At 39.6% G+C, this 16,069-nt stretch overlaps 1 protein-coding gene across 2 annotated transcripts in view; it reads right to left on the reverse strand.

Moving 5' to 3' along the window:
- pde2a (phosphodiesterase 2A) overlaps positions 1-16,069 on the reverse strand; it is a 160,393-nt gene that overhangs the window by 103,639 nt on the left and 40,685 nt on the right. The window contains exons 1-2 of one of the 2 annotated variants that reach the window (XM_032510043.1): positions 7,258-7,412; positions 6,855-6,945 (exon numbers count right to left, since the gene is read on the reverse strand). In XM_032510043.1, the coding sequence (XP_032365934.1) occupies positions 6,855-6,945; positions 7,258-7,292 (126 nt within the window). In that variant the 5' untranslated portion in view covers positions 7,293-7,412. Of the gene's footprint in view, positions 1-6,854; positions 6,946-7,257; positions 7,413-16,069 lie in introns of those variants that run through there. The other variant, XM_032510042.1, reaches the window with a different exon arrangement.

Genomic DNA, 16,069 nt, shown 5'->3' on the forward strand with positions numbered 1-16,069 from the left:
ACACACACACACACACACACACACAAGGAAAGAAAGAACGAGCTTGCTCAAACTCTGCAGGGATCCACTTGAGATAAAATTCAGCAGCAGTGAATAACGCAGACCATTTATCAAAGAAAAAACCCTTACCCTGACACATGCACATACAAACACGAATATATACAGCACTCTCAGAGGGTTGTTCCGAAGTTAAGGTGCCCTTGTGTCGGTGGTCATTTATCAGAATATGTGATTCAAAGCGCTGTGGCAGGCAAAGCCCAATGGTCTCTACTAGTGCAAATGTCTTCTCATCACTTTAAACCCAATAGCACATAATCCCACACTAACTAAAACACTCTCTTCCCTGTGTTTGGATTTGCATCATTCAGCCACCTTGAGCCCTGCAACAGGAGAAATGCCACCACAGCATGGAGAAAGGATGAAATAACCAAAATAACTATATTTGAGCGCAAAATGCCATTAACTTTGGAAAGGGTACAAATAATACATGTGTTTATTATTATAAAAGCTCTCCCAACATCTAGCACCAAATAACAGCAAAGCAGAAGCAGAGCAAGGCTGGAAATGTTTCCCTTAAAGGTCCCATCGCATGAAAATATCACTTTATGAGTTTCTTTTAACATTAATATGAGTTCCCCCAGCCTGCCTATGGTCCCCCCGTGGCTAGAAATGATGATAGGTGTAAACTAAGCCCTGGGTATCCTGCTCTGCCTTTGAGAAAATGAAAGCTCAGATTGGCCGATCTGGAATCTGGCCCCTTATGAGGTAATAAGTGGCAAGGTTACCTCCCCTTTCTCTGCTTTGCCCACCCAGGGAATTTGGACCACCCATGCGAGAGAGACATCATGGCTTTTCAAATGAGCAAAGTAACAATTGCGCCCCCCCCCCCCCCCCCCCCCCCCCCCCCTCAAAAGCCACAGACTCAGAAATTGCACATACTAAGGAAAGCTCCTTGTAGGACTGGCTCTAGAGGCTGTAATTTTACACCAAGGCTGAGTTTTGGGAAATAGACTTCAAATATAGTATTAGGGGACCACTAAGGTCTTAATAAAAGCATCCAAAGAGCACCATGTCATGGGACCTTTAACTCTAGACTTCCTGCAAATATCTGAGTCAAAATACTTATGTGATTATGTTATGTTAATCACATACAACAGAATAGATCTTCAACAGCCTTCAGTAACAATAACTGTAATCATAGCTTTTTATTATTCAAATTACTGCTTTAAACTTTGGTAATACCATTTCAAATGTTTTAAGCTATAGCTACTCAACACAAGCATATAAATATACATTATTATCAGTGATTAAACCAGTTGTAGTTGGTAAACTCTCATGGGCTGTGCCTGAGTAATGTTTTAAGCCAACCACAATAAATACCTGATTGATAGCATGATGTTGTGAACTTTAAACAGACATTTAACTCACAATTGTACAGAGACATTCAAAACAAATGAAAATTAACAATTTGACCTTGTTTTACCACAGGATATATGAAGTTCATAAATAAAGCTTAAAACAGCAGCCCCCAACCCTCCCAATCTGTATTACTTTATTGGTTCAAGAAAGTACACATAGCATTAGCTACACATACAGAGGGCTGATATCTGCTGACTTTTGTGTTGTTTCATTTACAAATTATTATTGATGCATAATGTTTACCGTTGGATGTCCATCTTGTCTGTTTCTACTGTCTAGAAATCTCGTCCGTTTTTTTTCTGCTTAGAGGAGCGTTTTTATTTTTATCATGCAGTTCAGGTGGGTGGTATTTTTAGTGCTGCTTTGTGCTCTCACCATGATCGGAAGGCAAACAAAATCAACAACCCCTAAATTTAAAAGAGAAATGTACACAAGACACAACACTTTCTTAGAAAATGTTGTTTATGTGCATTTATCTACTTTATAGGGAACAAACCTGGCTGAATCCACCCATATGAATTAATCATATGCACACACACAAAGAAACAAACAAATTATTTGCACTCAAGATTTCATGTTTCTCATTTGAAATTATAGCATATAAAGTATGTTCACACAGCAATATAAACCCCCGACACTAAAATTGTCTGGACACAATAATGTACTTTTTTTGATCAAATACAGAAAATGAAACAAAGTCTGCAAGCTAGTTCACACACACCACTCAACTTGTGCTGTGCTCTAGATCGGCTGATGCACTAACCAAGCTCAACTACTCCCATTACCAACTGGGCAATCGATTTAAGCTGTCAACTCACTGCACATTCGCCGCTGCTGCAGCTCCTACTCATGCATGTCAAGCCCTACCTGTTATCTTTGAGTCCCTTGGCGTTTATACTCAAGAATTGGAAATTGGAGAACATTGTAGATCTTGTTTCCAGTAGTTTAATTAGAGCAGTGTTCAATGCAATGAAACCGAAAAGAGGAGGGCACACTCATTGGCTATAAACTGCTCGACTGACACTATTTGGAGCAGTATATGGCCACGATAATTTGGTAATACTGTGGTCCACTTTGTACTCCACAAGGGATTCCCTCTCCTTTTTTTTGTATGAGCTGTGTATCTTTGCCTTCAGTTTGAAGACTTTGTACTTACAGCATTAGATTAATACGCTTTTGGTCACTGAGGTGTTGTAGATTTTGCATTGGATCATGTGACTGTAACAAATTTAACGTAAAATTCACAGTAACTTACTGGTAACAATTGTCCAGCAAGTTACTGTGAATTATTTTTACAGTAAAGGTACCGTACTTCCATTTACAGTATTTTATGTATTCATTGTAAAATACAAAACAATTAAACACAACGTAAGACAAAAAAGTAAAAATACAGTAGTTTACTATTTACAGTACTGTGGCTATATTGTAATTTTTTACAGTAATGCTTTGACTACTGTGATTTCAACTGTAATACTTAGACTACTGTGATTTTGTCATGTCGACAACGTTGTAATGTTAAACTTTACAACATTCTACTACAAAAATAATATGGAGTAGTGTTACTGTAAAATCTAAAGGAAATAACTGTAGATTTCACAGCCATTATTTACAGTGTGTGCTGTGCTGTGCTATGCTGTGCTGTCACCTTTATGTAAGGCACAGGCTGTAGTATTGTTACTTCAGTGTCTGGATCCATGACTTCTGCAGGTTTTAAGGTCATGTAATACAAGGGTTCTCTGGTACAGTTGTACACTACCTACATAGGTCACTAGTCCTGGGCTACCGTTGGAGACAATTTGTTTCCATCTTAAGCATTGTATGCTCACCCACAACGGGCTGCATTGCTGTTTGTGCTTGACTAAACGTGCTGAATATCAAGCTTATCAATCTCATGTCCCCCTGAAAATTGACCTGGTAGAATACTGATGGTAGCTCCACTGGTGTGTGGCTGTTGTAGATCGTCCTGTTATTGAGATTTGGTGGTTTTAAATTCAGTTTTACTATATTCTTATTCAGTATGTGGTTTAACATTAATTCGTGTGGAGAAACACAATGAGAGCAAGAAATAAAATGAATTGCCTTTAGTGTTGTAACTGTATGCACACCAACAAGGGAAACACTAATCTGATCACAAATATACATAACAATAATTTAATTCTTGAAACAGACATTTGAAACCTTAACAAGTGTAATTCTTTCATGCTGCTCCTGCAGGTGGCACTGAACACGCTGCATATTAACAGAGGTGGGTAGATTAGCATATCAAACTTGACTAAGTAAAAGTAGTACTTCAAGAATAATATGACTCGCAGTAAAAGTAAAGTAGTATCCAAATAATTACTTGAGTAAGAGTAAAAAAGTGCTGATGAAAAATACTAAGTAGTAGTGATAACTGTTGAGTAACGTCTGATTTATTTTAACCAAGGATCATCTAATTCTAGTACAAACAAGCTAAAACAACACAAATACAACAATAATCATATTTAGGCAAATTATAGTCTATCAATCAATACAATAAATTAAATAAGTATTATAATGACAAAACAGCTTACTTGAGAGTTGTCACATCAAAGTTGATGGATACTGCATGTGTAAAACATACTGTATGTAACCTAAAAGACAAGCATCCACCCTCCCAGAAGAAAACTAAAACCCACCACTACGTCTCCTCAGGTTAGATGTTGAGTTGTTGAATGCTCACATGTCGTTTGTTTGGTCGACAAGAAGGCATCGCATAATGTAGCTGCTGTTTCACTTTTCCTAAAGGTTACCATGCTTTCACTAGAGGAACGGGGTGGGGGGGGGGGGGGGGGGGGGGGGGGGGGGTCTCTCTGGTCTGCGTTGCCTTGGTGACGTTTGATTCTGACGTCTTGCTTTGCTACGACTGTAAAGCTAACCTGTCCCGCTGCTGCATAGACAATATAAGAGATACTCTTTATATGTCTATGCGCTGCTGAAGCAAGTATGGTCACGTGACTGCACACAAGAGGTGATTGGTTAAGCACAGTCACGTGGTAGAGCTTCGCGAGGACTCTCTCTCTGTCAAAATAAAACATTAAAATGAGACGTACGCTGGGGTAAAAACAATGAAGCGTAGGAACGAGTAACAAGCTCATTGTAGCGATGTAGCGGAGTAAGAGTACAGTTTATTCTTCACTAATCTACTCAAGTAAAAAGTAAAAGTATAGTGATTTAAAACTACTCTAGAAGTACAATTTTTTCAAAAAACTTACTCAAGTAATGTAACGGATAAGAAATGTAACTCGTTACTACCCACCTCGCATATTAATAGCAGAAAACAAGATGGTATCACAATATCGGGGATGTTTCAGCAACGAGGAGTCAGCAACAAGCGGCCATGCAAAGGAATGCAGTTGGACAAGACTTTCAGCAACTGCGGAAATGCGTATGTGGGAGGGCTGACTCCAGACGTAACAACAGATGCAAACAACACTACACACAATCACACACACACACACACACACACACACACACACACACACACACACACACAATTATGACTGTGTTTATGTTCCAATGGCCTTTTTCCACATCAATATTCAGCCCAGAATGTTTCATTGCTTTAAACACACCATGTTTTCTGAATGAGAAACATATGTGCAGGTAAACGTAATGAGTAATATAGATGACAGGTGCAGATAATAGACCCAATAACAGTTTAAAAACTTCTGGGGAGAAACCCCACTCAATTATATTACTCGTTACTGAAAAAAGTAACGTTGTTAGTAACACTGTTATTTATAATTAAAAAATCATTTTGAATGCCAGCCAGACAACAGCCAGTTGTTTACTTGAAAGAGATTGTTAAGCGCAATTTCACAGCTATTCATGGTCATTTAAAGGTGCACACACTTGTTGAGCCTTACACAAACTACACAGATAGTGCATAATTAAAGGCTCAGATTGAAGCACAGTATAGGTAGATGAAACAAAAATGTTCATTGACATACAAACACCGAGGACAGCAGAGCGTCTGCAAACACGTATTTTGTGTAATTTTAGAGGAAGTAGGCAGTCCCTCCCTTACAAACACACAATCACACAAGCACGTAAGCACCAACCCCAATGCCCTGCCAAATTAATCCTCACATCTGTTCTGCTGGAGACTGAGAAGAGATTAACCTGATGCTTTTACCCCCTTATTGGCACACACGCACAATCCCATGCATACATTCCCTATATAGTATATGATAAATATGTGATTCCTATTAGCCCACACACAAGCCTTCGTGGACATCTTGACATCTTTGTCATAATTTGTCAATTCAGAGGACAAGAGTCATTAAATCACCAAAACCTCATGAGACACACCTGTAAAACCTCTCTGATCATTTCTCTGATGATTTCAATTCTTGAAATAGACATTTGAAACCTCAACAGGTGTAATTCTTTCATGCAGCTCCTGCAGGTGGCACTGCACACGCTGCACATTAACCAGCAGCAAATCAGAAATAGTATTACAATATCGGGGATGTTTCAGCAACAAGCAGGCACGCTAAGGAATGCAGTTGGACAAGACTTTCAGCAACTGCGGAAATGCGTATGTGGAGGGCTGACTCAGAAGTGCATTAGCACCGTAACAACAGATACACACACACACACACACACACACACACACACACACACACACACACGTTTGTGCACACACACCCTGCAACACAGACTACACAACACTAACTAACTGACGAGCATTTCTTCATATTGTTTATGTGATTGTTTATCTCTTTCTTGTATGAATGGCAACATTTGTACATGTAGGGTTGTGTGTCATCAATGTGCGTGCACATGTGCTTGCGTCTCTGTGAATCGAGGTAATTGGATCTGAGCAGAACATGTCGACACTGGCAGCCAATCAAACGTTTTTCTATTTTGCTGCCAACAACATTAAATCACTCAGCAATATAAATCACAAACACACACACACACACAAGCCCTTAGCAAGTACTATGTATCTCACTGAATTAATCAACAATGAAACACAGAAAGCTGCAGCAACAGGGCTGAAACTTACCTCCGCCAGGCAAAAGTTACTTTAACCGAGAAACAAGAAGGGTGAGGGAATATGTCTGTGTGTGTGTGTGTGTGTGTGTGTGTGTGTGTGTGTGTGTGTGTGTGTGAGGAACAAAGAAAGAGGGAGATTGAGGGACAGGACAAGATAATCTCATAAAAGAAAATTCCTCCTCAAAAGGGATTTTGAGACTTTGAGATTTTGATTACACGAAGGGAAAACTAGGAGAGTACGGTATATAGAAGGGAATGTATCCCAGCCTCTGTAGTTGTTACGGACTGGACAAAATAAATACAAAATTCAAAGGAAGAAGGAAGAGAGAAGAGGGCAGAGGGCATGAAACATACAGCATCCTGTTTTTCAGACAGCGAGACAAGAAAGAAGAGAAAAGAAGAATAAATCCTACCTGGAGTTGTTCAGACAACGGGGTGGGCTGTCTGGTAGTCAGGGCTGGAGCTGAACTCTCCTCAGGACGCAGAAACACTTGCTGACCGCGTCTGCAGGCATCAAAAATACCAGTCAGGACCCTCTGTGTGTATGTGTTTGTGTTTGAGTTGTCCGCTGCGCACGCATGGAGTCAGCTGTTAGAGTCTAAATGATAAGCTGCTTGAAAACTAATATATTTTCACACACACACACACACACACACACACACACACACACACACACACACAAACTTATCTTTTCCCTTTTGTGAGGAGTGCAAATGTGTTAGTGTGTGTGTGTGTGTGTGTGTGTGTGTGTGTGTGAGGGAATGTAGGGGAAAAGGTGAGCATGTTTAAGTGTGTGTGAGTGTATGAAGTCCTTACAGGTCCTTTCCTTTCTTCCTTTCAAGCGCAGTCATGTCATCTCGTCCTGTCGTACGCAAGGAGAGCGCTGGAGTCACACACACATTGACGCAGCGATGTACTCGCGCCGGCAGGCTGAGACACACACTCGGATGCTAACACCACGAGCTGCAACGCATAGAGTGAATACAGTCCCTCCTCCTCTCTCCTCCCACCTCTCTCTCTGTTTCTCTCTCTCTCTTTCTCTCTCTTTTTCTCTGCTTCTCCTCTGGGTCTTACTGCCTCTCTCAACCTCCCCATGTTTTACTTTCCTACTGTCTGTATATTTGCCAGCAAAATATACACACAAACATATACACATACTACAGGTACAGTACATGCTTGACTCACTTTGACCAAATGGGAGGCAGTGGAATTATGAACCCAATTGCAAATATTAAAAAGATTTTAGTATGATTTAAAAAAATTTCATCAACAAAAAATACTTAGTGAAATGCTGTTCTTTTTTAAGATTATTTTTTGGGACTCTTCCCCATGCTTTAGTGACAGTGGACAGAGATGAAAGGGGGAGAGAGATGGGGGATGACACGCAGCAATGGGCCGCAGGCTGGACTCGAACCCGGGCCACTGCAGGACTCAGCCAACACGGGGCGAACGCTCCCACTGGGTGAGCCAGAGGCCGCCCCAAAATCATGTTTTTCACCTAGATTTTGTACACTGTTCTCACAGAAAAGACCCAACTGACCATTGGTTCAAACATAAAAAAATGATCAATGATAAAGTTTTCTTGACAGGCTATGGTGGTAAAACTGCAATGTCAATGTAAAACTGGTGCAAATGCGCTAGGAGAGAACATCAGATGTTTACAATGTCCAACATTCCGTCCTACCAACAATTGACATTGGTGTCTGAAGTAGTGTGTCACGGTACTGTAATTTTTATCTTTAATATATACCTTCAATAATATCGATATTCAATACCGTTCACATATTATCCACGGGGATAATCATAATAATAATTTCCTTGTTCATTTGCTTCAAATGTGAAGTATTCCAAACAGCACTCTGCTGTTTTCTTTGTCAATCAAAGCCAGTAGTGGAAGCCCTGCATTTTCCATCTTTACTGAGCTCACATTAAAGATGGCAAGTAAATGAGACTGTGAGAAAAGTGAAAATGGAACTCGTGGGCAGTTGGCACTACTCTCAGTCAAAAGAAGGCAATTAAAGTCGAGCTAGAGTTCAATTTGCAATGCTGATTTGTCTCGTGTTGGCAAGGACCCAAACAATTCGCAACTTTGCCGCTGTTAAAACGTTTGCGTATGAAACATCCAAAAGAATATGAGTTGTGCATGAAGGAATCTACAGACAGCAGCAAAAATGCAACAACTTCATATACGGCAAAGGAAGGACAGTCCTGACATAATATTGCCTATTCTTTTTTTTTTTTTTTTACAGTTAAAATAAAATAAAATGAAAAATACACTGCTTCATTAATGTGTTTACCTTGTTAATAGACTGAAGATAGGAGTAGGATTCAGTATCGGTTTTGGGTTTGGCAGAATCTTAACCAGTGGATTTGGTATTCAGCCAAACCCCAAAGAATCTGGATTCAATGCATCGCTAGCTTTGTTTGGAGCTTTCAGTCATCTCACATGATCTTCAACATAAGATTAAGTTGACCTATTTGTCAGGGCATTGTAGATGTTCAAATTTCCGTTTTTTTTCCCTTCTCTTTGATGTTGGCTAATAATAATAAATGGACCTTCAGGTGAGATTGTTTTGTTATTATGTTTATTATTGTTCCCAGTAAGCGAGGTACCCTTCCCTACAAATTTCTATAATATGATTTTCACACAGACTATGATTTACTGATTTTTCTTAATTAAAAAACCAAACAAATTCCTGTGAAATAAATCCAGAACCCCCCCCAAACCCTAATGTAGGACTTCAACCGGCCTAATATAAACAACAGTCACATGAATTTTTATAATGCACCAAGACTGAAAAGATTTATCTCCACCACCACACCTCTATACATTTAATCAGCCAGATTCATCATATCAGCCCCAATCTCCTGCATAAGCGTCCCTTGTGCCGCTGACAGCTCTGAGGTGACATTGGTAGTGACGGGACACTTAGCATGAAGCATCACAGCTGGTTGAATAGGGCTGTCCAATGTAGTTCATAAATCTGACAACAAACCTCAGAGCCATTTCCTAAAAGCAAGCTTGCCAGCAGCTACGCACACTTACACACAATGTCATGTCATATCGCATGAAAAATTGATTTGCTAAGCTGCTGTGTCAAGTCAACACTGTGCTGGTGATTCTTTGATTTGAGATTTTGACTTTTATTAACCTTGAGGGTTTTTTAAATGCATTGTGGCTCAAGATAAGAATATTGTCGAGCATGTTCAGCATGTTAAAAGAAAGGGATTTTTAGAATGTAGATCACTTAAACTGGTACTGAATGGATACATTTAAAGCTATCACAGCCATGCAGTGACAGTTTTGGATTACAACCAGCTGTCAAAAGTAGCTTCTCCTAAATCAAATGAAAATTGGCCTGACTGGTAAAAGATGCTATTAGTTGTTTGGTAAAGCAATCTAAACTAAGTACTGTTGTTGTGACGTGTTTACTGGAGGCTGAAATTGCCTGAAACAAATGATATAGGAAACTAACCGCTCAAACGTACTAAATCAAATGTAATTTTTTGCATTTCTGAACATACTAACAGATATTTTGTCCACCCTGCACTACGATTTAATACAACATAAATATACTTAATACTGTAATGTATTGCTGTAAGATGCTAATGTTAAATGAAATATTGAAACCAACACTGGATTTGTGGATCCAATCAATGTTTGAAGAGGTAGAGGTGAAAAGAGATGGACTTCACATGGGCAACTGAGGTTGACCTTAGTTGATGGAGTCATGTTAAGAAGAGTGAGCTCTGCTATTAAATACATTATATTCTCAGTAATCCCAGAGGCTGCCTGTTTTGTAAACATGGTGAAATGTTATTCCATTTGAACCTCAGACTGTATTGACAAGTGTTGGGTAATAGCAGCAAGATACACAAAGATATAATCAGCACTGCACACTATTTCCTAGCAGGCACGCACGCACACGCACATGCACACGCACACGCACACGCACACAAACACAAACACAGACACATCACTGCTGCGTAATTCAGCGGACTAGAGTATTGATCCCGGCTTTGTGATTAAAACAGGGACTGTTTTTGCTGCTCAAATGCAATCAACACACAAACCCACAGTGTGATCACTTACTCAAGCTGAAGGCTGCTCTTTCAGTCACACACACACACACACACACACACACACACACACACACACACACACACACAACACACCACCACACACACACACACACACACACACACACACACACACACACACACACACCATATAACAGCATGAATAACTACAGTGCAGCAGAACATAATTAGCAAGCCATGGACCTGGAATCTGATGAGGAGACGCCAGGCTGTATGGTGTGTGTGTGAACAAAGTGTATGTCAACGTGTATGTGTTGGCTGTAATGTAGTTTTATGTGTGTCTATAATGCCCATAAAAACTGATTGAAAGTGCATATGCCGCGTAATATTCTTTGTGTGTGTGTGTGTGTGTGTGTGTGTGTGTGTGTGTGTGTGTGTGTGTGTGTGGTGTGTGTGTGTATGGGGTGGGGGTACCCTGACTCTCATAAGCACGGAGTGATTGAAAGGTCTGAATGGTGCACTCAGGTAGAGGGCTAATCTACATAATGGTAGAACTATATTAATGACACATGATGTGCACACACACACACACACACACACACCCCACACACCAACACACCCACACACACACACACACACACACACACATAGGTGTCAAATGAATGGGAGCCTCTCTCATCCCCTACACAACCAGTTTTCTTCCTGCTGATCTGACTGAGCTGGAGAAAAAGGATAATAAAAACATTTGAGTTGAAAATGTAAATACTTAGTATGTTATTTTGAATTATAGAAGCCTCTCATTTTTGTTTTTTAAGGGCGATTTTTAGCGCAGGTTTAAGTACATAATTGTTCATTGTACTCATACGATCACACTAACTGATTAATGCATGTGCATTATAGAACAACATTGCCAGATTATTGCCACTCCGCAGATTATTTATTTTCCTAGGCTAAAATCAAGATAAGCATATAAAAGCAAAAACATCGGAAGTGTCACTCCGTTTCACTCCGTCCCAGCTTAAAAAAGGTCTGCAAACATTGAAATCTTCTTCTGTGAAACAAATAGTGGTTACCCGTTTTGAAGGTGGCTGCTTCAGAAATGTGCTTAGCTCAGTGAGAAATGTGCATTTGGGGAAATTATTCTGTTGTGAGAGGAGGCAGAAAAGATAAGAGATCGGCAGTAAAGGGTGGGGCTTGCAGTGGGAGTATAAGGTGTAGATAGTTGGGTTGGATCAGGGATGAGTATAAGGTTTTCTACCTCTATCCTCTAATACTTCTCTCTTAAACTGCACACTATTCTGTACCAGTGTGTTATTGATGGCTCTGCCTTAGCTAAATTTTGCACACTGTGCTAACACAATAAATCGGTGAATCATTGGTTGATTATTTAGGTCATTGATAAATCATTTTAATCATTTATCAAGAAGAAGAATAAAATAATTGTATTTTTACAGAGTAAAAAAATATATATAATCTATCTATCTATCTATCTATCTATCTATCTATCTATCTATCTATCTATCTATCTATCTATCTATCTATCCTGTGCCAACAGTGTTCTTCAACACTTCATACCGAACATACAGTGCATTCACTTCATCTTCATCAGTTATTTAAGCAGTCTGTAAGTATGTAGGTATAGAGCAGAGAAAACCGAGGTTAGTGGTGTGATTCCCGCTGGGGCTGTCAATGCTAAACAATCTATGCACTCACAGAACTGCAATGTGTCTTTAATAAAAGTGTGTTCACCACATGGTGTATCACTAACAGCATAGAGCATGTCAGTAAAATGTAACCTTATTCTTACTCATAATTAATTTCCTTAAACAAAACAAGTAGTAAAACAACAGCAGGAAAGCGACAATGACACACCCTACTTTGAAAAGTCATACGTAATCACTCACTTAAGAGCGAGCTGCACTGTTTGTATTGATAACCTATTTCAACAGTGTAATGCATTTGTTAACCTGACTTTACTTTGTAAGGCACTGCACTTTGAAACAATGAATATGAATGCAAAACGCATCAGTAACACTGCCAACAGGATGTGGAAAAATACAGGCCAGCGTACGGCACCAGACATGACCCCTTAAAAACCCCAAATTACCTATTTGACCTTGTAGTCAAACTGTATTTACAGCACACATTGACAACTTTGTATTTTAAATGAACAAGATATATTGCTATGGACATTTGTTTTGCAAGCAAATGTCTTAAGATGACTCATAGCTTTTCATGCACTGCAGAATGTGCTTCATTTACACAGTCAATTTCAAGGTAGATGTGTGGGCGTCATTACATTCACATCAACTAACTCTTTCTGTAAAAAGCCATGGTCTCTTGTCTCCCACTGCTACATCATCTGTACATTGTATCACGACGGGCAAAATATCCACACACCAAAAAATAATAAACCACCCTGGCCTCTATTCATTAGAAATCACAAAGTTGCTTCATGTCAACATTTTGAGAGGCTGGTTGGTGGTTGCTGTGTGAGTTCGGACGTTGGCAACCTGAGCCATTTATAAGCCAGTTTCCATACCAACATGCATCTCCTAACTATATTCCATCTCAGAAGCATTTAGAAGTGAGTAGAGGCAGATGAGAGGTTAAAATATATATAAAAGAGAAATCTATAGAAATCTTTATACAGTCCATGCTTGCTTTCAAAATTCCACCTGCTGTTCTACCCTGCTACTATATGTCTGTTAATGGTTTTATGTGTGTTTGTGTAGGACAGACTTTGAGGTAATTCACCAGTAACTCAAAGTGTATCTTCTGCATTTTTGTGGTTTACATGAACTATGTCCTGTACATGTCTAAACAGCCGGTTAGTTGTATAATTTCTGAGTTTGTTTCTAAGCTGGACTTGAATGAGAGTTCACTGCTGAAGGAATTGGAGGCTATTCGGCAAGTGATCTGTCTAAAATCCAACTTTGTTAGCTTGAAAGTAAGTGCTTACACGCTCAAAAGGAAGGTTCAGTGTACAAAATGTGGATTGGATCTGCGATGCTACGAGGCAGTCGATTAGCTGAGCATGTGGAGTAATGATGATAAAACTAACGGGGAGCTTGGGGAGAAATTATCTGTTTTTGTACACAAGACCTGGCAAATAAGGACAAGCCAGCCTTTCTGGGCTTCCAGCAGCAAACCGGACACATGCTCAGTTGGCTTAGTTCTATGATCAGTCTTTTATGATTTGAGTGACTGCTGTGTAACAACTGGAGTGACTCTGCACTGGGCTGAGTCTAAAACTGTAATTGTTTCGAAGGACATCATGACTGATCCTTTGATCCATGTGAGGGTCAATGTCACTTGCTACTAATGCAGAGAGGCTTTGAGTGGATTTACAACAACAACAACTCTCCACTGGTTTAATTTAGTGGGAAAAACTGCCATGTCCTTCTGCTGATGATCATGAGCTCGGCAGATCCCTCTAGTTCCCTGGCTTGCTGATGATCACTCTGTAATTTCATATTTAAGACCTGTGCGATTGATGTTAAGTGATAACCTCCTCAACTACTCATGTTTCATTTTTACAACTAAAGCCAGATTACAGGCCCATACCACCTCAATCTTTTTCATTGGTTCATGATAGGTTCACTGCTCATGTTTACGTCATTGTGAATGATGTAAAGGTACTTTATTGTCACATACATAAGAAATTAATTCTCTGCATTTAACCCCTCTCTCAAGGGAGCCGTGGGCAGCCATTTACAGCGCCCGGGGACCAACTCCAGATCTGAGCAAGTGCCTGGATCAAGGGCACTGACTTGAGGACCTAGTACATATTTTTCGATGGTGGGGAAAACTGGAGGAAACCCACGCAAACATGGGGAGAACATACAAACGCAACACAGAAAGGCCCGGAAACAACCTGGATTCAAACCCAGAACCTTATTGCTGTGAGGCCTTTGATTTTGTCTCATAGGTTGGTTTAACGAGTGCAGTCGGCTTGTTTGTATGGTTTGCAAAAGTGGTACCACCTTCTAAAAGAGAAATTTAATAAAGGAATTAAAATTTGTTTGTGTCTTTGTTCATGTGTGCAAAGGAGACCTCCTGTCCTGTCATAGTTAGCTGCTTCCTTCCTGATGTGCTGCTCAACAATGTTCAGACACACCCGCAAAGGCGTACAGACTCACACACGTTTCCTTCCTTTAGCATTCGCCGTTTATGTCAGAGGTGAGTGGGAAACAACGGGCAGTTTAAGGAGTTAGTGATTTAAATCCAGAGGATGGGGAAGCTAAAAAGCGATAGTGAGATGAGGAAGGAGACAGAGAAATAGAAGGAAAGCGGCAAAGCTGCTAATGGGAAGTTAAAGGTGGGTGGGTGGATGGACCTGACAATCATCATAAGTGTCGCAACTGGTGGCCTCAGCTAAAAAGCTAAAAAGTGCCACAGCTGACATACAGTTGTTACATGAACAAAGAGTCACACACACACACACACACACACAAAGTTCAAATGGAATGTGACTGAGTGCTGCAAAAAAATCTCCAGAGGTGAGAAAGGTAGAAATAAATGAGAAGTAAAAGCAAGTTTAAAAGATGGTGATACAAAAAACAAATAGAAAGAAGCCTACACAGAGAAAGAGAGATAGAGAGAAAGTGAGAGTGAGACTGAGCGAGAGAGAGAGAGAGAGCTTTTTGATACACTTTTTGATACACTTTTTGATGCACTTTTTGACCAGACAAAAATGCAACATCTACTTAGAGAAAATAGTGTGAGCACTGTAGAAGCAGCGAGATATGTGAGTGCCTGAGAGACAACCAGCACAACACCATGTAATATCTGTAGTTCATCTCCCCACAGTTTACTCAAGTTTTTCAAGTTTTTTTGTTTGTTTGCTTCTGTCTTTGTTTTCTTTCTTACATTTGACACTAGACATTTTACTGTATATTGATATACTGTTGTTGCTTTCCTGTTTTTTATCTTAAATGTATGTATTTTAGTTTACTCAATGAATTTTATGTATGTATTTCTTCTCACATTATTATCCTTGATACTTTGGCAATATTGTTATTTCTGATTAATGCCAATAAAGCAAGTTTAATTGAATTGAATTAAGAGAGAGAGCAGGAAAAAAAAAATATATGGAGAAAAACATTGCAGCAACAACAGCAGCAGCTTTACAAAGAAACTAAAGAATAATAGATGGAGGGAAGTCTCTCTCTCTCTTTCTTTATTTTACTTCCTTTGCACACAACTACTCAACAACTAATGGAATGTATGTGACAGAGATCAACAGTGCCACCCTGCACTGTGCACACTGTGTTTGTAATGTGTGTGGATGCAAACCTAACTGATATTTATTAGTAGCGGCATGTACCTTTGTTTGCATATGAATGCATGGTAGTAAGCACATAGATCCTTTGAAGAATGTCTGGCTATATTATTGAGCATATCTGGCCATATTATTACCTCTGTACTGTCTTTATCATTTCATTTTTGTCTTTTTATTTCTCTAATATAATTGGTTCCTCAGTTCAACTAATCAGAATGCAGCATTACGACAATTATCTGTGAGTATGAGCAGGCTGAATAGATGCTACAAGTGGTAATGACTGTGTGTGTGTGTGTGTGTGTG

The sequence above is a fragment of the Etheostoma spectabile genome, chromosome 3, assembly GCF_008692095.1.
Source record: "Etheostoma spectabile isolate EspeVRDwgs_2016 chromosome 3, UIUC_Espe_1.0, whole genome shotgun sequence".
Lineage (NCBI taxonomy): Eukaryota > Metazoa > Chordata > Actinopteri > Perciformes > Percidae > Etheostoma > Etheostoma spectabile.